We start from the raw sequence: 27,628 nt of genomic DNA, 5'->3' as shown, positions 1-27,628 counted from the left end.
GAAATTGTAATAATCGTTCCATTTACTCCAACTGAGCAAATATTCATCCGTTCCCAGAACCCCCTACTTTCCTCTTCCTTAAAGCAGGTGTGATGTCCTCGATGTATCTCTCTTTCTTTGTCTCTGTGTCATACCTCCTCACCCTCTGGAAGAAGAAGAAGACATGCCACACCTCCAGCCAGCTGCTTCTTTCAGTCAATCAGCTGTCTCACTCCCTGCTCAAGGCCATCACCTCTTCTGTAGAATAGCAGTCTGTGTGATGTGGTTGTTAGTGCATCCTTGGCTCTTTGCTTTTTCCCAGCAGCGAAAGCTCAGTCTCTGCTCTCCACCATTAAACTTTAATGGCAAACAATGGCCTCTAGATGCTGATGCTTGGTTTTTGGAAAGCTTTTAGGCTCTATCTGCCTGTGGAAACGTACACAACATACATGTGTCTGGCCACACACAGAAGTGACTCAGTTGGTAAAAACTATACCTGTGATTTTCCCAAATGGGTAAAATATACTCAGTGACCTGCAAGAGTCGTTTCAAAAACAGGCTGTTCGATGTGGGGCTGTCCACTGCAGTTGTTAAACTATCCAGAGCGCACATTCACAGTCCACCATTTTTGTCTACATGGCAAATGAGCTAGTTAGGGGTATGCAGTGAAAGGAGCAAGGATCCATTTGAGTCTGGTCAGCATTAATTGAGCTCTTGGTGTTGAAAGTGTTCGGGGTTTCTGCGTCTGTAGAGTAGAATAAACATTTTGCATCGTACCTGCTCTAGTCCTGAGTAGAGCTCTTTTCTTTGCAATAACCACTACATGCTCAACGTAGGTACATCCAGTATACAATGAGTACAGTTAGATGAGTGTTTAGCGAATTAATCCTTGTTTGATTCAGGCAAGTGTCATTGCACATTAGTGCAATATTGTCAAATCCCTGAAGGAAGGCTTTAATAAAAATGGGACTGGGACTTTCACATTGAGACCATGTCACACTTTACAAGAATCGTTCAGTAAACAGTGGTTTGATTAACTATGATGATTTGTAGAACAATATCTGCACATGAATTATATTTAGATAAGTTTGTAATGTTATTCTGTAATTGTTATCTGCACAGTTCAATTCAACTAGATTTTATTATTGTAGTTTGTGAAAAAAAAAACTGTATGAGAAACACCTCTTGGTATTACAGTCCACAACTACAACAACAAAAATGACCATATATCTCTATAACTACAGGTAACTATAGAGAGAGATTAGAATTCAGACTGGACCCTAGCAGGAAATATTGCACTATCTGAATTTTAGTGGCTTTTTCTTCCTTTTGTTGATCTGAGCTCATCACACAGACTTTGGGTACTTAATGAGCTTATTCAAATTTCTCATGAAACCAGAGGAGAAAACCAGAAAACAAAACTATACAACAAGACAAGCCTATAGTAGTTCCTATAGTTAACTAGAGAGGGAGACAGATGTGATGGAGATGACGGCCACATAGAAACAGAGTGAGCCACGCAGCCTGCTCCACTGGGCCAATCACCACCCCAAAGCCACATCTGTCTCTTTCCCTCTTTCTCTGTCTCTCTCTGATATTTTTATTTCTTTCACATTGAGCTACCGCCCTAATTTGTGTAGCAGCCCATAGAGAAAAGTCTCAGTTCTCCCAATGGCCACTCTGGCATTGCTCTGTCTGCATGCAAGGAATAAGGCTTACAATACATAACCTTCATTTGACATGCATGCCTTATTATTTCTCAAAGTTCACCTGTGAGATAATGGGTCATTGCTCACCTCCGTACTTTTGAATGTTTTGCACCAAAATGTTGCCCCTTTCTATAAATTTCATAACAGCAGCCAAAAGCTGTAATTCTATTGGTGAAAAGTAATAACCATAACTAACGAAAAAGAAAAATTCTGTGGACTTAGAATCACAGCTAGTTTCTTTTTCAAAGAAAAGCAGACACTCTCTTCCCCGTTGAGGCATAGAAAGTTCAGACATGCTGACAGAAATCAGGTGAAGCAGCCTTTATACATAATGGAAGTATATTTAAAAAGATGTATTCACAGCAAAACACAAAAGACAGGACAATACGAAATTTAATGATTACATTAGATTATAAAGCCCACACTGTATCATATTTAAGATGAACTTACATAATGGATACAATTGACGCAGTTTGAGATTTTTGTTTTCTTTTTCTTTTTCTATTCATATTTTCTGTCTTTCTGCAGGAAAAAGAGTCTTTTCATTTCAACTAAAAGTTCATTTACACCTTAGGCTCCTGTGTCATGTGCAAGGACATTTAATGAAAATGACTGCATTCCAACTGAATGTGATGGAATATATCGCTTTTTAAAAGCACATAAAGTGCAGTTCTTTATTTTTCCTACAAAGTTTTCTTTGTCAATACAAGTCTTACTCTTGATTAGTACAAGTCATTTGAAACTCACCCGGTTTGCTATTATAAGTCAAGGACCTTATCTGAGTCAGAGAGCATGTTTTCTCTCTACTGAAACTTTTTTACCATTAGAGAGAAATTAGGTTTTTCCACAAGACAGAATCTCAATTCTTCTATAAAACAAAACATCATAAAACTCGAAGATATCATCAGAAAACGACGAAGATAAAGGATAATAAAGGATAAAGGATAATGGACTGGAAGAGTTATTGAAAGAATGTACAGTCTGCACTTTGTTAAAGATAGAACTTGGTGTCTCTGTAATGCAGTGACAGGATTCAAGTCATTAGCAGTATGTGTGAGAACTTATCATAGTAATTCAATTTTTTTTTTTGGGGGGGGTTATGCACAGGTGATATTAATGATAATAATAACATTGTTGGTACAGTACTTCTTTTTTTTGAAGCTCTTTTAGGGCATTTTTTCCCTTTATTGTTATAATACAGTGAGAAAGAGACAGGAAAGTCAGGGAGAGAGAGGCGGGATGACATGCAGCAAAGGGCCGTGGGTCAGAGTCTAGAACTATGCAAATGTCGTACGCACTCTACTAGGTGAGCCACTGAGGCGCCCCGGTAAAAATAATGATTGGTACAATATTTTGTATTTTTCTAATCTTTTTCTAGAACTTAAAGTTACAGGGAACAGAAAGACAATTTAATGGTGCAGGAATGCACATTTACAAAAAAAGTAGATTTTAAACAAGTCACTGAGGTAGCAAAATGGATTTCAGTAGGAATGCTTTTCAAAAGTTTTGGAAGCACCGGCAAGATATGCACAGTTTTAAGTCCATATTGGGGGATAGCTAGCAGAGTTTTATGGATGTTTTCTGGATTCATCCTATTACATTTGCTGCTGCAACAGCCTCACTACATTACTGTTTTGTGGAATCATTGCATACTGGTCACTGTAAACCTGTCCTTTTCAGATTTTATACTTAAGCGTCATATCCTGGTACCTGTAGCCATCACTTTGTGATGCACATAGCATGCCCACACAAACACAGAGGTCAGAGAGGTTAGGAAAAATGTTTTGCTTCAATAGTGTTAAAATAAACTTCCCGCAGTAGCTTTCTACCTGTCTTGTGGTGCGATGAGGTAGGAGTCAGAACCACTCACTCCCAGTTGCAGAGCAGTGAATCATGCTCGAAGATAAATGAAGAAAAAGGGCATCATGAGTCATCTGTCACAGGCTGGGCAGTGACTTTCTATTTAGCTCTATGTCTCTAGGCTGAACCTCTGACAATTAGCACCCTAACACCTCCTCAGAATCCCTTAACAATAACATGTGAATCACTGGAAATGGTGGAGAGAATTGTTTTTTGCATACCTTTCTCCAGCATTCCACTGCCCTGCTCCCCCCACCCCCCCCCCCCACCCCCCCTACCCCACTCCCCTCCTCATCATGTCAACAGGAATTTGAGCTAATATAAGCCTCTGTGGTTTTGATGTATCCAACATGACTGTCTTTGTTGATATAGGTAGTCATTGTAGAATTCCTTAAATAGTTGTGTCACATCTCATGCAGAGCAGATGGCGAGGTCGCCAGTTCCCCCGATGATGTCACCAATTCAGTTAATCTCTACATCTGTTTACTTCATTAGGGACATTTGCTCCTCAGCTGGTTTAGCAGTGGCTGGTCAGCTGGAGGCTAAAGCCACGTCTCCTCCTGTCCTCTTTGATTGATAATTATAAGGCTTGATGATAGTGCCTGCTCCGACTGTCTGGAGTCAAAACCATGAATTTGACTTTCCCTCTTTTGCCCTCTAGATTTGTATTCGCCACTATTTACCTCTTTCTGCATCCTTTCATCTTCTCATCGTTTCTTCCTTTGATGTTTTTTTTTCTTTAAAGCTTTGTCTTTTATTTGGTCTTTGCTGTGACATTTCAAGGAGGTAATCAGTGCTAAAAGGCTTTTCTAAATATGCCTCATCCAAAAACCTTTTTACACATGGAAAATATCAAGACTCAATCACTAATATGTTTTCTGAAATATGGCAGTTTAGCTGGAGTTTATGAAGTGGTTTAGATTGCATCTCATTTGTTGCTTTTTATGTTAAAAAAATTGGAGCTAATCATCCAGAGAGGTTGAGCCTAAAGATTCTCGAAACAAGCAAAGAAATACGTGCATTTGGTGGTTTAAGGATAAATGCGTGTTGCAGAGGACAGAAGACTGTATGAGCCTCTGTTGCCCCCCTCCACACACACACATACACACACACACACACACACACACACACACACACACACACACACACACCACCACCACCAGTTGGAATATTGTCATCGCCCCAAGCCCCTAAAATCCTTATTGAATTGTCTGCCAACTCATTTGTCTTCTATCTAATAATCCTGCCTCTTGCTGGGTTGGTGGCTTTGGGGCTGGAGCCCAATGATCCCCCACATCTTTCCAAGGTAATCAGCATGGACAGGAGTGACTTAGTGTGTGCTCTTTATTCGCTGGTTAAGGTGCTTTAAGAGATGATGAATGCTAATGTGAGAGCAATAATGGTTTAAGGAGCTTGATATTATATCATAATTATTTTGTATCCATAATCAGGGTTCATGTGGTCATGGAAAACTCCCAATAGGTTTTTAGAGAAGCCATAGAAAATATCTTCATAAACAGTTTGTGCAGTCACTCAGGTTTGGTCATAGGAGGCCACAACAGTACCTTGTCTTGACTTGAATGATATCCAGTCAAGGTCCAGAAATTCTTGAGAATTTATATTGTATGCAAAGTGTAGACTGAGTGAAATAATATTCTGCATTTGATAAGGATTTTATGCTGTTTGAAGCTTTGAGTAGAGGAGTGATGATTATGTGTGAAATGGTGGACCAGTTTAGCCTGTGGTGCAGAAATGTAACAGAACACAGAAAAAGTTCAGGCTTCTACTTCTGGCAGTTGTTTTGAAGGGCTGTTCGAATAACTATTTATAGCAGCATAAAGTGAGCTTACAGGCTGAGTGCAAAAGTTCTCTGAGTGGCAACATAAAGGGCAGGAGGAGCGAATGTAGGCGATATACATAAGGTACTGCATAGTGGAGGGAAAAGATTTTAACCTTCCTGCCGAGTGCTAAATTAAACCTTGATTCAAAATGATTCCGGCCATCTCACTTGAATGAGTCGAGGCATGACTTCTATGAAGAGGGACAGTCATTACCATGGTTGCTTCTTATGGTGACGTGATAGGTACAGTCTGTCAAGTGCCATGTACAGAACATAGTGATGGTTGGAGAATGCAAACATCGATGCAGTTATAATCACCTTGTCTGTTGTCCAACAATTGTTTCATTGAGTAACTGCCTCCTTGCCCATGGTTGCTTCGTCAGTTGATTTGTGTTTTGCAGCAGATGTAGATCAATGTTAATATCCACAAAATTGTGAGAATACACAGTTTAACCATTCTGAACTACTACTACTACTACTACTACTACTACTACTACTACTACTACTACTACTACTACTACTACTACTAATACTCAAATCCACTGATAGCACAATCCCTGAAACACACTGAAGGAAAAACTGCTTTATGACTGCTCGTATTCTAACACTCAGTCTCTTTCCTCCTCTGTTTCTTGTTCTCCAGGATCACGTTTTGCCACCTTCCCTTTCAGAGTAAATGGCTGTACGTGGGGACGGAGCGCGGAAACACACACATCGTCAACATCGAGTCCTTCATTTTGTCTGGATATGTCATCATGTGGAACAAGGCCATAGAACTGTGAGTATCTAATGCTCCAAATACTGGAGATGACAGAAACAATGATAAGTTATTGTGATTACAGTGACGATGACGATGGTGATGGTGTGGATGGCTTTGGGTCAGGCAGCACGTTGGGGGTGAAAAAATGAGTTGCAATTTACTAGCTTTGGGTGAATATGTGGATGGTTGTTTTGCAATAATCAGTAAAATAACGTTTCTGCTTGTTTCTCCACACATCACACACATGCACACACTTAAATATAGGCCTTGTATTCTAAATTATTGGATGTTGAATCAATTTTGTGCTCATACTATTAAAGTTGGCCCATTTGTCGTTTGTATTCATATGTTAATGTTCGGCCACATTTAAGTTAACTATATTGTTACTTGCTAGACTGAACCTTTCTCAGTCATTCAGAACATTATGGTAATCTAGCTGTTCATATAGCAAATACAGCCATGAATTAATTCATATTTTAAAAAATATGTATTAAAAAATAAAACAAACAAAACTTGGTAGTGAATCATCTCTCCTACAACTTTGAGAAAACATATTTTTAACAGCCGGTTGGAGACTAAATGAGTTAATGAGATTAGTTAATGAGATGAGTACATGTCACAGTGCGTCACAAACTCCAGAAAAAAAAAGCACAACTGCATTGCATCAACAGCCTTCATAGAAACTTTTAATAATTTGTTAACGTGCACTTTTCTCTGTTGCAAGTGTTGACTGCGTAGCTGAATTATGCTGCAAATTGACAGCAACATCATATATACAATTTGTGCTCAGTTGCATTGTATGCCCGTTTGTTTCTCTTGGTTTCACCCACCTACACACCATTCTTGTGGCACTACCCTGACAAGTCCCCTGCTGCAGTGTCAGTCACAAGTCACTCTCATGCCAAGCCATCTTGTTGCCTTGTGACAGCCCAAACTACAGTGAACAGTCACAACACTGATGTGTATGTGTGGGAGAGCCCTCTACCAGTCATTACTAAAGTCTCCTATATTTAATGTTTTCATGTTTATGTGCTGTTAATGTTTTCACGTCCGTCCGTCCGTCCGTCCGTCCGTCCCATTTTCTTGAATGTGATGAGTAACGCCTTGAGGGAACGTCTTAAAATTAGTTTTGGCCTTTTGAATGTGATATCTCAAGACCACCTTGAGAGAATTTGTTCAGATTTGGCACAGACATTCACTTGAACCCAAAGATGAACTTATTAGATTTTGGTGCTCAAAGTTCAAGGTCACAGTGACCTCACGTTCTTGTGAGTGCAATATATCAGGAACGCCCGGAGGGAATTTCATTACATCTAGCACAAACATTCACTTGGTCTCAAGGATGAACTAATTAGAAATTGGTGGTCTAAGGTCAAAGGTAACTGTGACCTCACAAAAAACACAAAAAAAAAAACATTTTTGGCCATTACTAACAAATTCATACTCTAATTATGACATAATTTAACAAATGTCTACAGGGATAAAATTAAGTGATGACATTTTATATCCAGAACTATGAAATACCTTTTAGATTCTTAATTAGCACATATCAGACAAAGATGGCAAAATAAGAAGTGCATTAAATAGGGAGAGCACACAACCATTTGAATAATGGGTTTTGTACACTCCCTATTATGTTCTGTTTGAGCATAGATGATAATGTATAATGCAGTCTCTGTTTTCTAACCGTCAGCACTCTGTACCTTTCTGAAGTGGAGTTCATGGGAAGTTGAACTAGTAGAGGGTGCATCTTCTTACAGCAACACACAGAGCGACTGGGGAGTTTCATAGTTTGGCTTTGGAGGTTTTCGACCAAGCATGAATAGGGATGAGGGGGGAATTTCTGTTTATCCTGCGGTGGAACACTGAGCAAGGGAGAACTCATCCACTCTTTCCACTGTGTTCAAACAGCATAGTGTGAGTCACATTTGGGGTGTGTGTGTGTCTACAACTGTGTGTGCATTTGTGTCATCACAGTGTTTGTTTGTGTGACAGCCACTCACAGATGCATTAATTTAATACAAGCCAAAAGAATCTGTTATAGCAACAACTCAACTGGGGCCACTGTTCCCAAACAGGAGGGCTGGGCTCGCATTGAAATTCAAATGGGTTTGGAACATATTTAATGCACAATTTCATCTTCAGGAGATTCATTCCAAAATGAGATATAAAAATGAGATGCAGGGGGAAATGGGAAAACACAGCAGCCCAATGCACACTGTGCTGCAGTTCATAGATCCTTCTGATGAACAGAATTATTTTTATGCCTGGCATCATGTGTGCCGTAATCAAAATTGGCATGTTTGGTATTTCTGCTGTTTAGATTGTAAAATAAAGAACACTCTTAACATAGTCTTAACATGCAAATACACTGTACAGAAATATGTGACAACAGAAATAGATGGCAACAACAACCCTGTCTCCTACATAACACCGTAAATTTGCAAATATGGTTAGAAAGAAATGTAATGCTGCCTGGATTTACGTTTTTTATAATGTTCATTGTAGTCAACTAAAGCATGGTCAACATTTTTATAGTAGGTTAGGCAATTCAAAGCATATGTGTATGCTTAGGGAATGTCAAATGGTAAAATATGGAAAACTACAACATTGACATGGGACAAGACTTGTTTAGTTTTTCTGTATTTAACCCACCATATGAGGGACAACCACATATTTGTTTGGTTTGCTGAAAGTCACCTGCTGTTACAAGATTTAAGGGTCAGTCTCTGAGTTGAGTCATGAAAACGTTATTTACTCCACTTTTGTAGTTGATGGATACCTGACCAGATATATTCATGTTAACTAATATGGACTATATGATTTCTTTGTTTTGCCTGTACTGTTTGGTGCTGTTACACCTCACAAAGCTGAGAGACACTTTATTGAATTTTTTTCCCTCCCTCTGTCTCTTCAGAAACAATGTCTTATAAACCCAGTGCACAGCTAATCCTCAATATAAAGTGATTTAGTCTGGTAGAGGAGGAGATGGAATTCTTCCTTAGTAAAATGCATATTCTCTTACAGATTAAAGGATTAAAAAATGAAGGAGAGGAGAGGAACCACATCCTAAACTCTGTAGTGGTATATTGTTGACTGTTGCACCAAAGCAAAACATAAATACTAAGTAGTCTTTTACACATAGAATAACAACTCACAACATGAAGTCCTTGCAATGCAATAGATGAAAATACAGGAAGAAAAAAATGTAGGATGCTTGTTTGATTAAATGTCTTTGCCTGTTTTATTCTCGGTGAAAAGGACTGTGAGTAGACTATGGGCTAAATGGACATTAAGGGAAAGAAACAATAAAGAGGTGTACCAGGTAGAACATTTGTTTAATGTATATGACAAGTTTTTAATCTCCCAGCAGTTATGTTACTTATACGTCTTCTTTTATATCCATCCTACCTCTGCAACCGACTCGCTACTTTCTGCTATGCCTCCCTCCTTTTTATCTGTCCTGTTGATTATTTTGTCTTAGCTGTGATGGGTTGCCTTAGCTCTGCTGGTCCTGCTGTAGCTCAAGGTGTCTTTGCATTTGTGTTTGTGATCGCAGCAGCTGTGGTAGTCATGGCTAAAAGAAAAACCAAAAACATTCCTGTTTTCTCTTTAGTTTTCCAGTTCCTGATAACATACTGTATTAGTTGATTTGCTTAGTCATTCCTTTATGACTATTTCATCCATTCCATTTTCTGCATTCATTTTAGTGTTGTTATTTATGCAGAATACTGTATACACACCTCTTAATCTGTACAGTGAATGCTGGATCTTTTCCCGACATGTACTTGGCAAAAGGCAGGAAATTAGGCTGGTTTTCAAATCCCCTGAGTCACAACAGACAGGATTGTTTGAGTGGGTTTTTGGCTTTGTCCTTGAGGTGATTTGGTAACATCATTGCTAAACATGACAGGGACAGTAGTACTTCTGATGACGCTTTTTAGACTGACTAATTGGCTCATTGGGTTCTTTAACAGGGCTATTACATCTCTGAAGAGAACCCAAATCATCAAATTAAGCTTGCTGCCCTAAACCCTTCAAACTTCACTTCACCACCATTTTCATTTCCGCTCGTTGTGTAGATATTTTTCTAGTATACAACATCCCCACTACCGCCCCCGTAGACTTGGAGACTGATGAACACATGGACAATAATCAGAACAAACCATCCATTTATTTCATGAAATGTTTCTAGACATAACACAGTGTTAAAAGACGGAGTTCTTGGAAATCCAAGTAACACATTCATTGTTAAGTTTTGTACTCAACATTACAACACAAGTGATGTAATGTTTTTAATGTAACGTACACCTCTAAAGGAGTATTAGTGAAGCAATCATATATGAGGAATGGTAATACGGTTGGTTTATTGTTAATTACCATAAATTCTTTGTGGCAGAATCAGTAATGTAAGAATGATGTTTTATACAATTCAGCAGTACGTCTACAGCCTCGCAACTTTCCAGAATATATTGAAGTAAACACAAATTTCATCAAGTCAAGCCAATTTTTATTTATATGGCAGCAAATCACAACAGAATTTATCTCTGGGCACTTCATATAGAACAGGTCTAGACAGTACTCTTTATAATATTTACAGGGACTTAACAATTCCCACCATGAGCAAGCACTTGGTGACAGTAGCAAGGAAAAACTTCCTTTTAAGAGGCAGAGACCTTGTACAGAACCGGACTCAGGGTGGGCAGAGAGAGAGAGAGAGAGAGAGAGAGAGAGAGTCAATAATCGCCAGAAAAGTTTTACTTTTACTTAAAGGGTTACAGGCCACACCCCCACCTTACTTAGTAGCCTGAGCAACATGTGCATTAGTGTAATCAGTAGGGGAAGCTTCATTAAGAGGTAGCTAGGTTCACTAGCTTCACGACGATCATTATTCCCTCATGATTGAGTCCATTTCCTTAAGTAATTAGTGATTCAGCATCGTGTAAGGTTTCCAAAACATCGCAACATGGAATGACAGCAGCCCTCTTACGATTCTTTGTGATTTGGTCTTAGTGAATTAGGAGATCCACAGACAGACAGAACACGTCCTTTAGTTCAGTTTCTTATCCTGCTGCTTTTTATGGTGGTAAATAGAACTTTTGGAGTCAATGAGCGAGCGAGGCAGCAAAACAGGACACGCTCGCTGTTTTGGTCACTCCTCTTTCTCTCTTTCTCACAGGGTAGCGTAACATATGAGTAGTATGGCAGGGGAGGGAGACAGTCTCAGTGTTCTCAATCTGGCTATGAGGCTGATGGTCTGCACGCTGAAGTTTACCTCAGTAGATGTAATTTCTAAACTAGCAGACTCCAAAGCCACACTTCCTATAACCCTAGCAGGCTGTCTAATCTCCTGTGACCTGCTGAACACTAAATCCCTAATGTCAAACCTGACGAAAACACCTGTCTACATTTCTAGATAAAATAGCAGCGCCTACTCCATTAGGAGGTAGAAGCAGGTCATGGCAGCCCCAGAAAGAAGGCCAGTTAGCCACAATAATAAATCCCTGCTCGCGACAATGATCAGCCAGCCAGCGGTTCAGAGAAGTAAACCTGCTGTACATTTAATCATTACCCCACATGGGAGACCAGACACTGTTAAATCGATGCAGACTCATCTTTCTGGCAAACTCAAACATCCTGGCTCGGCTAGCTTTTGTGATCTCTGACTGCTTCATCCTCACATCATAAGTGTTGGCATGGATAACAATGTTGATATAACTAGAGCTGTGGTGGAGTGGGTTTGGGTTCCCTGCTTTTCCCTCCATGATTCCAGCACCCGAAGATTATGTCCGTTTTATATCCGAGGCTGTGGCCCCAGGTATACAGTAAACGCTGTCTGGTGACGCTTAGCTAACATTACAGGTGATGGAGACCCCTATAACTAGCGTCCATTGTTTAACCCTGGTAGCGGAGGTGGAGGAGACACGCAAGTCATCAGTGAATTTTTTCTTAAAGCATTCTGATTCAATTTGTGTGGTTTTCAAAGACTGGCCTTGTTGTCTTAAAGGCAAACTTTATTAGGAGTCACTTAGTCAGTCAGTGACTCAACTCTTTTCACATATTTGATTCCACAGCGCGAAGACTTTCTTCAGCAAAAAAAAAAAAGACCTTCACATACAATAGCAAGCCTTCGCCCTCAGTTACAGCCCACTGAATCTGAAATTCAATAACTGCTGCAAACATTTTCTCTTCAACAACTTCGTAACTTGTTTTCATACTAATAAACTCAGTCAAAAAGAAATTAGTGTTATCAACGGCAGTGTGTGTGTGTGTGCGTGCGTGTGTGTGTGCGTCATGCAGCAGGAGCTGTGGGGTCAAAAGTGTATATGCATGTTACATCAGAAAGTGTGCGTCAGCTTATTGTATTATCTTGTTCTGGATGGCTGGTGTAGCAAGGTTTGCTTTTGGCATTCACCCGTTGTGGCACTTCACCGATTGGACAGGTGTGTTGCGGATGGTTTGTTGCTTCTTACTGCTGAATAAAATGTATGGAGAGCTTTCCGCGGTTTCATGTTTTTATCACCCTCCGGCAGCAGGCAGAACTAAATGTCCCCTTCTGAACGTGTCAGTCACACTTTACCTCAGCGTCCCAGATCAGCTCACATTTCAGCCATGATGCTAAAATATCATGATGCTGCTACAGTGAAGTTAGCTGGTGACCAAGTGGCCTTTGGAAAAATGATTTTCTCCTGCTGAAAGTTTTGGTGGGAAACATTTGATTATCCAAACCATGACATCTGCATTGGTCTAATTTGTCGTGATCCCAATATTGACAGATAATATGGCTCACTAAGGCAAAATATTCTCCTGAGTCTTCCCATTTGAAGAAGCAGTCATACTTACTCTTACTTACGTAAAAATAGCAATACCACAGTAAAGAAATATTTTGTTACAAATAAAAGTCATGCATTCATGACATTCAAGCAAGTATTATCAAAATATATTTAAAGTAACAAAAGTAATAATGTGTTTTTGTTTATCTTTTAGTTTATAGGAATTAGTGTAGTCAAGCTCTTTTGGTTCATTTTCCTTTTTACTTAGAAAGTAAGTTAGCAACTCTGTTAGGATAGAGTCCTCTTTTTGTTACATTTTGTTTTTGAGTCGAGCAGCACCTTGTTTGTGCCTCCCTCCACAGTTACATAATACATTTTGCTTTACCTAAAACACCTGGTTTGATGTTGCTTCCCTTTTTCCCCTAACTGCGAACAGGGGTCGTAACATGCATATTATATTATTGGTCTGTAATTATAGATGCATTAATATGTACTGTACATCTAACCCTTTCATGTTGCAGCTGGTAAAGGTAAAGCTAATAAAAGAAAAATTAAAAAAAATGTTGAATAATGTAATACATCTTTTTTTGTTGTTGCTTATATTTTGTATTCTTAATCTGAATCTGTAAAGTAACTAGCAACTCAAATGATCAAATTAAGTAAAATGTACCTTAAAACTGTGCTTAAGTAAAGTATTTCACACCACTGATATTTTCCTCTTGGTTTGGTTAATATAACAGTAATGTGTAGAAGTTTGACTGTGACATGGAGCTGATGGTCAAGTCTTGAGTAACAGCAAGAATTTTTGTGCAGTTCTTCATCATCTCTGTGTTGCCTTATTTGTTAATGTGCCATGTAATTCTTGCGTCACCACAAAGGTATTGCACTATATTTAACTGACAACCTGTTAGGGTCTGTACTCTTATATTTGATGATGAATTCATTAGCTGTAAGGTTGTTTTTTTTTAGTGTAACAGTTTATTGAATCAATGCAGTAGATTGTTTGGAGGAAATGACTTGGAAATTACAATTATAACACAAACACTTTAAAAAAATACCATCTAATATTATAACATTTGGTTGTTGTGGCTCCCTGCTGAAAGGCATCAATGTTTTCTTCACTACAGTGCCTGTAAATGTCATGCTACTTAGCATCATGTTTTACATAGTATTTTTTTTTTCTATGGGCAGAGTAAAACTGTAAAGTTACTCATTACTCTTTGCTTACATGTCCTCTCCAAACAAGGTGTAAGAGTCCTCTTCTCCTCTCTCTTATTTTCCCCTCTCATCACAGATCAACTAAAACTCATCCAGGACCTGTGGTTCATTTGAGCGATAGCCCAAAGGATGAAGGGAAGGTGAGTAGGTAGATAAAAGAAACACCAGCACAACCCCTTGGTTCCCCCTTGGTTCCCCCTCAAGCACCAACTCTAACGTTACCACAATGTACAACATTAAAGGCTCTCTCCTTTTTCCCACTTCTTTGCCGCTTGTGAATCTTGCTTCTCTTGTCTTTCTAACTTCCGTAATTTTTTTTTTCTAATTGCTTCACCTCTCACTCTCTCAGCTTTTCTTTCTGGCTCACTGACAGAAAAGCATTCTCTCTATAGTGCCCCTCCTATTGATGCTCTCATGTTCTTCTTCTCTGTCCCTCGGGTGTTCACATATACACACAGAAGAAAAGAGGTGTGAGGCGCCTGTAGGTAATATCCCTTGAGGACCATAGAGTTTTTCAGGGTCATATTGCAGTCAAATTGGAAGGAAAAGTGGCAGGTGGAGGTTGCTGTAAAAGAGCGGTCATTGAAGACCATATTGATTTTCCCAGTGGATTTTGCTGCCGCTGGGTCAAAGCAGTCTTGACAACCTGTGAAGACATAAAAATGAGACGCAAGATTACAGCTGCTGTCTCACACTGTAGTCACACACTGCAAGGAAAGACAAAGTGCTGCAAGTAGTATGAAGAAAAGTAACTGGGGCATTAATGTTACTAACCTAAACGACTATCAATAGTTCCTACACTTGTTTTTATTTCTCAAAACCTTTGCATCTTGTGCTTCATATTCACTCCGAGTTGTGGTAAATAGATAGTCTACAGTACAAGCTTCGTAATTAGGACTAGGAAAGTAAATCTGACAGCAGGGAATAGACATTAATACTTACTAAATTAATTTTAATCATCTGTGCTCTGCAAGAAACAATACACTAATAATGATAAGCTCTGTTGCAAATAATGCTGGCACTTTTGCTAAGCTTAGCCTTACAAGACATAATCCAAAAACAGGTCTGACTGTGTTGGAGAATTTCAGGATATTGTAAAATGAAATGTAAGGCTGTGACCTAGTGTTTGAAAAAGTGTTTTTCTCACACGTGGTTACACATCAGTGGCTGCTCGCATTCACTAAGAATCCATCAATGTTGGCATCGCAAATGTTCTTTTACTCTACAGCAGAATTTATAGTAGGAAAAAGGAAAGAAACAATTGACAAGGATGAGTGGTTTCTTAGGACCGACTGTGCAAGCGCCCTGGCCTGTTATGGACAACATTTAGTGTATATAAGGGTCAGTCTATCAAAAAAATGTTGCTATATCTCTGTTCGATGTGTAACAGGTTAATTTTATAAACCACTGGTGAATCAGACCTGTGTTTTTATAAAATAGCTGAACAGACAGAACTACAGTGATAAGTTGATTCATTGGTAAGTTAATCTGAAACTATTTTGCAAATCGTTTCAAATAATCAAATTTTAAGCAAACAATATAAAACATAGTTTCAGCTTCTCAAATGTACATTATAGTACATGGTCTTACATCAGAGTAAATTGAATATCTTCAGCTTTTGGACTGTTGGATGGACAAGAGACAAATTGATGACACAAATCTTGGGCATTGTGTTGGGTATTTTTCACTGTTTTATCGAGTTGATTATTGAGTTCATCAAAAAAATAATAAGCAGATTAATTTATTGTGATACTAATCCTCAGCTGCAGCTGTAAAAGACTTTTTCCCATCAGACATAAGCAGGAACAGAAAATGGTGTAACTGATAGCAATAATGATGCCCAAATACGTCTTGATGCGTTAGTCAGAATTCATAATATCAGTACCTTGGACATGGCTCAAGTTAATTGAATACAGCTATTGTAATATTAATATTAATGACGCTAATGCTTGTGGTGATATTTCAATATATGAAAATGTTTTCTGTGCAGTGAAAAAATCACCTTTTATTCAAAAGCACTTTCTCTACATCCTGCAATATGTATAGTTAATATAGTGTGTGTTCTTTATGCATGTTTTACAGGATATCTTCATTCCTTTTGCCTGTTTATTTACATTTGTGACTGTTGGTGTTACTAATGCTGAGCTTTGGGGTTAGAGAGCAGCAGGTTTTCCTTTCTACTTCACCTGCCTACTTTTTATCTTAGGTTTTAAGATGTCACACAGTCTTTCCCTCTCAGCAGGAAAGTTGTCTCCTCGATTCTGCCTTACAGGCTGTGCTCCTGCAACATCCCTCTTGATCCCTGTCCTCTGATCTGTGATCAGATTGTTTCACCTTTGCTCTCTCCTCCAATCCTGTGTGTGTGTGTGTGAGTGAGTGAGTGAGTGAGTGAGTGAGTGAGTGAGTGAGTGAGTGAGTGAGAGACTGACTGACTGACTGACTGACTGACTGACTGAGTGAGTGTGTATGTGTGTAACTATTTTGTAGTGTGTGGGTGTGTTTGTGAAGTTTTGTTTTTCTAAGTGCATGTGGGAGCTCTGTGTTTATGGGTGCCTGTTTTCATCCACGGTTATATATAAATATGTGACTAATATGAGTGAGAAGGCATTTGCACAGGATTGTGTGTATGTGTACAGTAAATCAATAAATCTGCAATGCATGCCAAAAATCAGCCAATCTCATTTGTAGATGATTAGTATCTGTGGCAAAAAAAACATGATCGGAGCATCCTTAGTATCTATGTGACTGTAAGGAAAAACAAACCCCATGTTGAAGTGATGTCATGTTAAGGCAGAAAGCAGACCCATGCAGGTGGTGAAATAAATTATCTATATGCTCAGTAAAACACATTTAAAATCACACCTAACTAACCATGAAACTCACAAGCAGGGTAGCTGAGAAACTGCCATCACAAACAACTTTGTCTGAATAAGAGCACTGAAGGCTTAAAATGGGAAGGAGGAGTAGGGAAAGTATTTTGGGAGGCCACAGGCAAAATGGCTCCCCTACATTACAGCAAAGAGTGCAATTACATAAATTGCATTGGTACTGTTGATGCATGCTCTGCTCTTATATCTCTCATCACTTCTTTATTTACCATTCCTTGTCATTCCCCTCTACAGCTGCTCATAGGGTTTGAGAGCGGGACGATCGTACAGTGGGACCTCCGGGCCAAGAGGGCCGACTTCAGAATCTACTATGATGAGGTGAGCTCCACTGTGCACTGCTGTATCAAGAAACTCAACAACTGAAGCGAAAGAGCTGTCAGGAGAAACAGTTTTGTTTTAGTCTTTCATAGGCAATGTGTTACTCTGATATTAAAGGGGGCATTTTCAGACACTTTCAGTCTTCCTTGGATTATAATATTAATGAATTTTCACTTTTTTCACTGTTCTCCATGGGGATGCCTTTTCATAGCAGCAGGAAATAGGATATACAGTATGTGGTATAATTTTGAGTGGTGGAGAGCAGGGAATTGTAACAAAAATGAGTTATGTTCACACAGAGGGTGGTGCATGATTGATGTTAGTAGAAATTTACAAGCCTTCCATGACACCTTACCTTGTGAGGCTGCTGGAAAGGAATCCATCTTACCAGGCTCCAAGCTATTTGCTTCAATCAGCATCCTATGAGGGAGGATCTACTGGCAGCTACGGGTGGGTCTTGGGTGTTACAACAGGAAGAAGCTATTGTTGTTAGCAACAATGGCGGCTCCTAAAGAGGTTAGCATAGTTGCTGCTACAGCATCAGTTATATCAGAATCAAGCGGCAACCTCCGAGGCCGAAAAATGAAGCCAACACAGAAATATGAAAAACTGCAGTTCTTCAAACGGCCACTTGAGGCTGGCTGCAAAAGCCAGTCATTCCCATTGGCTCCCATGTTAAAATGCCCAACTTTACAGCAGAAATAAACGTGTTATATTACTCACTAATATTAATGCTTACAGTTCTACATAATTAAGGGCGTGGCCCTTTGAGTGATATTTGGGTGAGCGTGTGTTTGCCACAAGCCGGCATTCACCGAAGTCTCAGCTCCACACACGCCCCTCATCTGCCTATTTTTGGATTAGCAGGGAGTTTGGCGGGGTTAGGTACTGGTGAGATGGCGGCGGCGAAACAACCCACTCTGAGCTTCAAAACCGCTCATACACAGTATTTTAATACAGTTCAATTTTCAATAAAGCTGTTCTCATTTACATGTTTTTCACTTTCTGTTGTCAGACAACGGAACGAGTTTGAATTAGACTCTGTCATGCGAGCAGTAGCCTGGCTTCTCAGTCCAGAAGCAACTTTTTTTGTGCCATTCAACGAGTGATTCTGCTCCTCTGCTCCACTGATCTTTTCTGAATCACACATAGACCTGATCTTTATTATATATATTTAACGTGAGGTTGTATGAGGTGGTCATGCATAGCCAGTGTATTACCTGCAGTAGATTTGGATCAGCGGCTGCCACTTAGGAGAGGCAGCTGCGAACATGCTACACTAGCAGAATGATGTGTTACTGTGCACAGGGCCAGCAGAAAAAATGTGTTTTAGACACGTTTAAAAACGCCCACAGAAACAGTCCAATATCTGTTTAAATGTACGCTTCCTGTAGAATTCTTTCAGCGTGTCATGTTCCTGTCAAAACAGCACTTTGCTTTGGTACTACATTTTTCACAACCGCTGAACTACCGTATTCCTACACACAAGCGCACCTACAGCACACTGTATAATGCCAAAACCACAGGTAGGCTGAGTGAATCAGAAAGAGCTAAACTTCACTTTGTTTTGACTGGAATATAAAGTGCTGAAAATATTCTAAATGAAGCGTACATTTAAACAGATATAGGATGGTTTCGGTGGGCGTCTTTGAAAAGTGTCTAAAAGAGTTCTTTTTTACTGGCCCAGTGCACAGTTGCACATAGCTCTGCTTCTGTCCCGGGGCTCTCGGCCCATTGGCCTCTTATAACTGGCAGCACGCTGATCCGAACATACTGCACTGACTATGCAACCCTGCTTCAAAAAACCCAAACTATCCCTTTAAGAGTCTCCATGATCTTTTCACCTTTCTCCCATCACTTAGATTAACCTTTTTCTTTGCCAATACTTTGTACCTCGACAAAATGTTTTCGTCTTTGATCAGCATCAACTTTTTTTATTTTCAACAAGGTGGCTTTGTCCTCAAGTGCTCTATTTCACTAGCTGTTTGCCTGCATCCAATTATTGCTAATTGAATAGGAGTCAGTAATTGGAGGACCCAGGCATGTTCATACCAGTCCAGACTGCCTCTCACAGCTCACACAGAACTGTCGGCTGAAACAGGTGAAAACTATAGTGTCTGTTGTCATTTAGCAGTAAGCCGTGTAACTTAACATAAGAGGGTATTTTTCATGTCTGAGATGTTTGGTTTGGTCTAACATAGTGTGTAGTATACCATTCCATTTTTTTTTAGCAGTTGCCAAAAATACAGCTTGGATGAAGATGAGCAAATGTCTGAACCGCCTGCTCTTCCCATTATTAGCTATACAACTCATCTTCGAGTGCACATCTTAAACTACAAAAAACATGTTTTTATCGAATAGCTTCAGATTGGTCTAATTTACCACATACAGTATTTCCATTACGTGCACACACATACACAAACACTCTCAAACACATACATCAGTCTTATTTAATTTGTTTTTTTTAACCTCTGTGGCCTCAGACCCATTTTCACCTCATAGCACTGATCCTCGATATCCGCTGCCATGTCTCATCTCCTGTGACGAGTCACCTGCTCACATTCATTAAGGTGGTCTCCTGTGCATCACCTCCAGCAACTCTGTCTTACACCTCTTCAGCTGATTGCAAAAAAAACTCCACCACTTAAATCTCACAAAGACAAAGACGGAAGTACTGAATTACAGCTGCTCTTACTGATGTAACTGAAAAGCCTTATACTTGTGCTCTTGTAGTTAAATCCTGAATTATGTGAAGGAAACCAACTGTAAGTAGAAACTCTTGTAGCTTAGTTATGGAAGGTTTACGCAGGCTATGACCTTTTTAAACTTATGTGAATGTTCCATGTACTTTAATTAACCCAAATAATTGTCCCATTTGTCCGAGAAGAATTATTACTCTACTCTAGCTAATTAGAACAAAGCTCCAATGGAAATTTCTGCTGACCTTTAACCTTATGTGAAAGAAAATGTGAGACACATTAAAACTCTCCTGCTTTCCTGAGAAAACGTGACCTAGGCTGTATCCCATTTGTCCAATACTGCAAGTGCAAATGAGGAAAGATTAATTTAGAAGATATGTAAGGCTATATCTCAAAAGAAATATCTTTCAAATGTTTTGTGACATTAGATTGCAGATTGCAAATTGCCAAGGTACAATGTATGTTAAAAGGGCAAGAAATACACTATTATAGTGGCAATTATAACTGGCCAAGATATGTTCAAAGTATTCATATGGTTGACTGGTTTCATTATGCAGAGCTACAGACATATTCTGGCATAAACAGAGGCCATGCATTAATATTGCACTCCATTTCCAAATGCTATTAGGTTCTCGTGTGGTTTCCATTCCTGTAGTGTGCTTCAGTGGCAGTGAAGATCATCACAGTTGTGTCTTGTTTTCTGTGTCACATCTCTCAATGACCTCTCCAAACTTGGCCTGGGTCATCCCTCTTGTATGACAGTGGTGGGTTTTGGTGTGGTAAAGCATTGAGACAACACTGAAGTGACAGAAAAGGTGGATCATCAAGTAAGCCTGTTTTAAATGATTAGTCAAGTGGACAAGGCTGTTTGACATTTCATGTAGTGGGTAGATTGAGGGCTTAAAACATATGTGAATGCATAGCAACAAAAGGAAGGTGGACTTGTGCTCTGGGCTTCATTACTGCTTTGTCAGGTGTTGTTTTGTCTTGAACGTGTCACTTCTTCACTTGCATGGCTGAGGTGTGTCAGCTCACCCATCACTAAGCAGCATGGGAGTGAAAGCTGTAAAGCTAACATAGAGAAATAAATTAACATCCCCATCAAAGCCCCGCAGATACACACATTTTGTGCTACATGCAGTAAAAATGGGATTGTGGTCCAGAGCTGTCAGATGAACAGCAGCTTTTGTAGCAGTGTACATAAGCATAGTGTCAAGTGCATTTTTATCCCTCCGCACCAGCAACAGCCATAGCCAGAGGCATTTTGTTTTTGGGTTATCCGTCCATCCGTCCCATTCTCGTGGACGTGATATCTCAGTAATGCCTTGGTGGGACTTCTTCAAATTTAGCACAGACATTTGCTAGGATGCAAGGATTAACTGATTAGATTTTAGTGGCTAAAGGTTAAAGGTCAAGGTTGTTGTGACCTCACGAAACATGGTTTTGCCCATGTGAACACGATATCTCGAGAACTCTTCAAGGGAATCCCTTCACATTTGGAACAAATGTCCACTGGGACTCAAGAATGAACTGATTAGATTTTGGTGGTCAAAGGTCAAGGTCAGTTTGACCGCACTAAACACTTTTTAGTCATAACTCAAGACTTCACACAGCAATTATGAGAAAACTTCACACAAATCGTTAACATTTTATATGACTTTGGATAGACAGGGATGTAATCTGTCTAAGTGGCTGTGGCAGAAAAACCACGAGGCTGCAATTCTAGTTTGTTATTATATTTAGATGGAGACATGAATTACAAACATTCTTTGAAAAAAATGTTCATTTCTTTCTTACCTTTGTCTCATAATTGAAATACAGACAGATTCTGAAACATTGCAAACTAATCTTAAACATTTTGACATACAGTATATAAGACATGTTTGTAAAATATCTGCTCTCTTTCTATCAATGGTACAGGCCATCCACTCAGTCAGCTGGCATCATGAAGGGAAGCAGTTCATGTGCAGTCACTCAGACGGCAGTCTGACACTGTGGAACCTCAGAAACACCACCAAGCCATTCCAGGTCACCTTCCCTCACGGTAAGATGCACACCCACACATTACGGTTTTTTTAATTACTAAATAAAATTAGGTTTTGATATTCCCAAGCTAGGAAAACTGGGTCTTTGAGTTGTTATCTAATATTGATGACAGAAATAGAACACACTGCAAATGAGGATAAACCTCTAATTTGTTGGATTAATTTTAGAATTAATTAATGTTTTACAGGTTGATGGGGTGAGTTTCAAACAGTTATAGAGCATGTGGCCATAAAGGAACTGTATCTTTTTGTTTATTTTAGTTCTGAGTTGTAGAATTGCAAATGTTTGTATTTATGTGAGTGTAAAAATGGTTAAACCTTTAAACTAAAACAAAATCAATTTTATCCAAAATCATATCATATGGCATTGTGAGTATTACAGTGTGCAAAACTATTTCAGTGACATTGTTTAGACATAGAACAGATACAGTTGATATACCTTTAAGTGCTACCTCACCTCTGTGAGCCGCTTAGAATAGTAAAAGAAAGGGATTTGTCTCTTTGGGATGCATCATAATTAAATAAACATTGTCATCAAATTTCTTGGGCCACTCCTGGTTTTCAAGGGATTGTTGCACAACGCAACTGGCTGTGTAGAGTATTACTCAAACCAAGCTCATTGTCAAGTATCAGCACATTTACAAATGTGACAAAGCAAATCTGAAAGTCACTGTAATATGTGTTGCGAGTCATTGCCATGTCACATGAGAATGCTGGGTTGAATGATTTCTACGCCATATGTAATACTAAGTAGTCTTCCTCTGACTAGTTTTCCTTCTGTTTCTTTCCCACTCTGGTGCGGGTTGTGTATTGGCAGGGCACGGTTATGTTGTCAGATCTCTGGTGACGAATAGTTCCTCACTGTGACTTGTTATCTGTGGTCTCAGGCAAAATCACAAAACAGGAAGGCAAGAGGGAAGGACGTGGGCGATGAATGTTAGGGACAGGGCAGCAGGCCTCTAAACATGGTTAAATTCCAGCAGATAGTTTATGTGCCAGATATTTGTCAGATACTACGTATTACACAGGGTGAGAGTGAAATGAAGGGGAAGGAATGTGATAGAGGGAGCTGAGAATGAATAGAGGTGAATTTAGGCTCTGAAAACAGAAGAGTGAACAGCGTGCTCCCTCCGTTCTATTAATAAATAAATGAACTAATTCTGACAGCACATTGCAAGTCAAGCGTCACGCTATGACACCCATCACTTCTGTGCTCTAAATGCCTTCATGCACACATTGACTTTGTATCGTCTCATTTGTTTTTGCTTTATGCTTCACTTGCTGGACACTGCGGTCACTGGTTGTGCTCAGATGTTGTGATGTAAGCTAGAGGAAGACTGGAGGCCTGCTGCCCAACATGCTGGAGGGGAGATCTTCACCAACAACATAAAATAATTGTATTACCTCTGCATATTTCAGTAACAACACTGGCAAAGGCACTTCAAAGCCATTAGCCACAGCATTCATCCAGCAGCCTGCATTACTATTTTGTATTATAAGCTTTTAGAGACATTTGAAAGTTGATTTTCATCACGACAATAAATCTGCAACAGCACTGTTTTGGATTGATTTAATAGATACATATACAGTCAGAGATAGAGACAGGCAGGGATTCTTGCAAATGAGGAGAGAGAAAATATGAAGTTAACGACATGTAGTAGCGGTCTAGGCCTATAGCAGCGTAACTGTTGGTGTAGGGCTCACCTGAGCCTGCCCTAACTATAAGCTTTATCAAGGAGGAAAGTTTTAAGCCTAATCTTAAATGTAGAGAGGGTGCCGACCTCAACCCAAACTGGGAGCTGGTTCCACAGGACAGGATTTTGCATTTTGAGAGTGGATGTCACTAGAGCTCCGTACGATACATTGGAGGTTGGTCATTAAGGGCTTTGTATGTAAAGAGAAGGATTTTGAATTCTAGTCTGGATTTTATAGGGAACCAGTGCAGAGAAGCCAACACAGGAGAGATATCATCTCTTTTCCTTGTTCCTTTCAGTACTTGTGCTGCGGTATTTTGAATCAGCCAGAGGCTTTTCACAGAGTTATTGGGACATCCTGATAATAAAGAATTACAGTAGTCCTGTTTGGAGGTAACAAATGCATGGACTAGTTTTTCAGCTATTGAGACAGGAAACTTGTAGTTATTGCAATATTGCGCAGGTGGAAGAAGAGACTTGTTCTATGTGTGACATCAAGGAAATGTCATGGTCAAAAATGACTTTTCTTAATGTAGGCATGGAGGCCAAGGTAATGGCATCCAAAGTAACTATATTGTCAGATAATGTATTTCTGAGGATGTACAATAACTCAATAAATACTGCTGGGTGTCATCTGTGTAACAGTGGAAATGTATGTGGTGCTTCCTGATAATATTGCCTAAAGGAAGTATATATAGGGTGAAAAGTATCATTATTAGCACAGAAGCCTGTGGAACTCCATAACTAACTTTTGTGTGCATGGAAGAGTCTTTATTAACATGAACAAACTGGAATCTATCTGATAAGTATGACTTGAACAGGCCTAGTGCGGTTCCTTTAATCCCAATGAAATGTTGCAGTCTCTGTAATAAAATCTTGTGATCAATGGCATCAAATGCAGCACTAAGATCTAATAAGACAAGTGTAGAGACCGCTGTCTGAGGCTATGAGAAGATCATTGATAATTTTCACCGGAGCTGTTTCTGTGCTATGATGGACTCTAAATCGTGATTTAAAATTGAACATTTTCAAGCATAGCATTCCTATGCAAATAATCACATAACTGGTTTGCAACTTTTTTGAGGATTTTAGAAATAAAGGGGAGGTTGGATATGAGTCTGTAATTGTCTAAAACATCTGGATCAAGACTAGGCTTTTTAAGTAGAGGTTTAATTACTGAAACATTAAAAGCCTGTGGTACATAGCCTGTTAATAAAGATACACTGATCAGATCTAATATAGAAGAGTTGATTAATGGAAAAATATCCTTGAACAGCCTAGTTGAAATGAGGTCTAGAAGACAAGTTGATGTTTTTGATGCATAAACTGTTGAAGTTAGCTCAGAGAGATCTACAGGAGAGAAGCTGTCTAAATATAAATCTGGTGTTACAGTTGATTGCAGGGCTACTGTACTGGACAATAGAATGTCTGTATCAGTTCTCGGTTACAATTTTATTTTTAAAGAAGCTTGTAAAGTCATTACTACTGAGAGTTGAAGGAATAGACGGCTCAAAGAAGCTTGTAAAGTCATTACTACTGAGAGTTGAAGGAATAGACGGCTCAATAGAGCTATGACTGTGTCTCCTTGGCTACAGTGCTAAAGAGATATGTGGGGTTGTTCTCATTTTATCCTATTAATGATAAATAATAAGAGGTTCTGGCATTATAGGGGGCTTTTTTGTGTGTTTAGTAATGAAATTCTTCTAGATTGGTGGAACGCCACTTCCTTTCTAGCTTTTGTGAAGCTTGGCTTTAGAGAACGGTTTTGTGAATTGTACCAGGGAGCTAGACTCCTCTGATTCACTACCTTCTTTTTGAGAGGGGCAACAGCGTCAAGTGTTGCACACAGTGAGGCTGCAGCACTATCAACAAGATCGTCAAATTATGTGGGTGTAAAGTTGAGATAGCTGTCCTCCATTGTATTGACACGTGGCAGTGGACTAAATAACAATGGGATTTCTTTAAATTTAGTTAAAGCATTATCAGATAGACACCTGCTGTAATGGAATTTTTTCCCAAAAGCTTTGTAATCCATTTCTGTGAACTCGTTAATGAAAAATGGCCAGCCAAAAAAGGGTTTGGGGGAAATACTGTTAAATGTTCCTGTCAGAATATGGTGGGTGAGGGTGTGATTAAAACAGTGAGTTGGTTCATTTACATAATGTACATGTTGATGTTACATCATGTTTTTTCACATCTACTTTCCATTGTATTGAGAAGTAAAGAGGAAGTTCAGCATAGATATATGATGCATGTAGCATGAGGACTATAATTGAAATTGCCATATTCCAGTTCATAAAAGCAGTGACAGAAAAACTATAGTTAGTATAGTTTCTTTTATGTTTTCAGAAAGTACTGGGGGTTTGTTTGCTGCATTATGTCCTTTAGGTAAAACCCAAGGTCCCACAGTCTTCCAGCTAAGGGACGTTCTCTTTATATCAAAGGCAAATCATTTCATTATGTGAATCAGGTGGAAAATAAACTCTTTAATGCTCTAACTCTGATGAGTCTTCCACTCTGCCCTTCCTTGAAAAGAACAACAGTAGAAAAGAAAAACAGTAATCAGAAAGTGAAGCAGGGATGGGAACAAAACCATTTTTTTTCCGAGTAGAGCTGTTGTGGAACTATGTCATGGTCGCTTTTGTAATGAGACATATTAGTCTCTAATATAACTTTATGATTACAGCTGTGGAGGATAGGGTTGTGAGCCTGGAGTTGTGCATTCGTCCTTTGAATAAAGCTATTGAAGTAGTTATGCTGAATATAATGAATAGCCTGAAATGGAGAAAAAAAGATTAGCAGAACACACAATAACAGTTGCAGACAAATGCAAAGTTTCCCATTTTCCGCCTATGTGCTTATCATAAGTAAATTGAATTGTCACACAGAAAAGGAACTGACTCGAGTCAAATAATGCACAAAAAGTAAGCTGATAGACTGCTTGAAATGTGCATTGGTTATAGAAGAGCTGAGAGGATGAAAAAGACATCGAGATTTTTACAGTAAACTGTAATATTGTGTTTAAATATTGTACATTTTTTTCTGCTCTTTTCTCTTCAGGAAAGATACAGAAGGATGGGAGGAAGGAGTCATGTAAACCCATACTCAAAGTGGAGTACAAGACCTCAAGGAACAGGTGTGTGTTTTATAAACAAACATTCAGATCCAAATTTCATTCACTTTTTCTGATGACTATAAATTGTGATTTGAACGCAATTATGACAAATCTTATGAAGTTATTCTTCATCCTGTGGTTATTTTATAATGTAGTGGATTAACGGGAGTTGTTTATGGTAGTCTAGCTGGTGATAATCATAAGCCACCAACAGAAGCATGAGCAGTTATGTGTGGGGAATGATTGAGTGATTACACAGAATACACTGTGCTTTTAAACTCTAGTATGTGCATGGAAACAGCACACTAGCATAACTCCTGGAGTACAAGTACAAAGATAATGAAACACTTAACATCTATACATCTGTAATTAGTGCAGCTTCAGTTCACTTCACTGTGGAATCTTTTTATTTCAGCCTGAAGATTAGTAGAGTAGTGGAAGGTGGCAGGGCAGACAGTGTACAGGGAAGAGAAGCCAGGTTTGCAGACAATGGCAGAGCGTGCTGGGTAATGCAGGAGCACACGGAGGCAGGCAGTGACGAACCAGAGGCACAGGCAGACAGTAATTTAAACAGGGTTCAGGAAACAACTAGAAATGAACTCACATGATGAGACTGAGAATTTAGCCGCAGCGCTGCTGTAAGGTGAACAGCCTTTCGGCGTGAATGGCGTGAAGAGCCAGGATATACTGTATATACACTGCAGCAGCCTGTGATGAGGTGATGAGGCAA

General features: G+C 39.3%; 1 protein-coding gene across 2 annotated transcripts in view; it reads left to right on the top strand.

Annotated features, from left to right (window-relative positions):
• Positions 1-27,628, top strand: part of stxbp5l (syntaxin binding protein 5 like) — a 142,687-nt gene that overhangs the window by 75,365 nt on the left and 39,694 nt on the right. For both annotated transcript variants that reach the window (XM_022740794.1, XM_022740793.1), the window contains exons 5-9: positions 6,032-6,166; positions 14,216-14,279; positions 17,262-17,345; positions 21,965-22,088; positions 26,844-26,919. In XM_022740794.1, coding sequence (XP_022596515.1) covers positions 6,032-6,166; positions 14,216-14,279; positions 17,262-17,345; positions 21,965-22,088; positions 26,844-26,919 — 483 coding nt within the window. The remainder of the gene's footprint in view (positions 1-6,031; positions 6,167-14,215; positions 14,280-17,261; positions 17,346-21,964; positions 22,089-26,843; positions 26,920-27,628) is intronic.

The sequence above is a fragment of the Seriola dumerili genome, unplaced genomic scaffold (genome assembly GCF_002260705.1).
Source record: "Seriola dumerili isolate Sdu_G_001 unplaced genomic scaffold, Sdu_1.0 BDQW01000052.1, whole genome shotgun sequence".
Taxonomy (NCBI): domain Eukaryota; kingdom Metazoa; phylum Chordata; class Actinopteri; order Carangiformes; family Carangidae; genus Seriola; species Seriola dumerili.
This window is presented reverse-complemented; position numbering and strand designations above follow the sequence as displayed.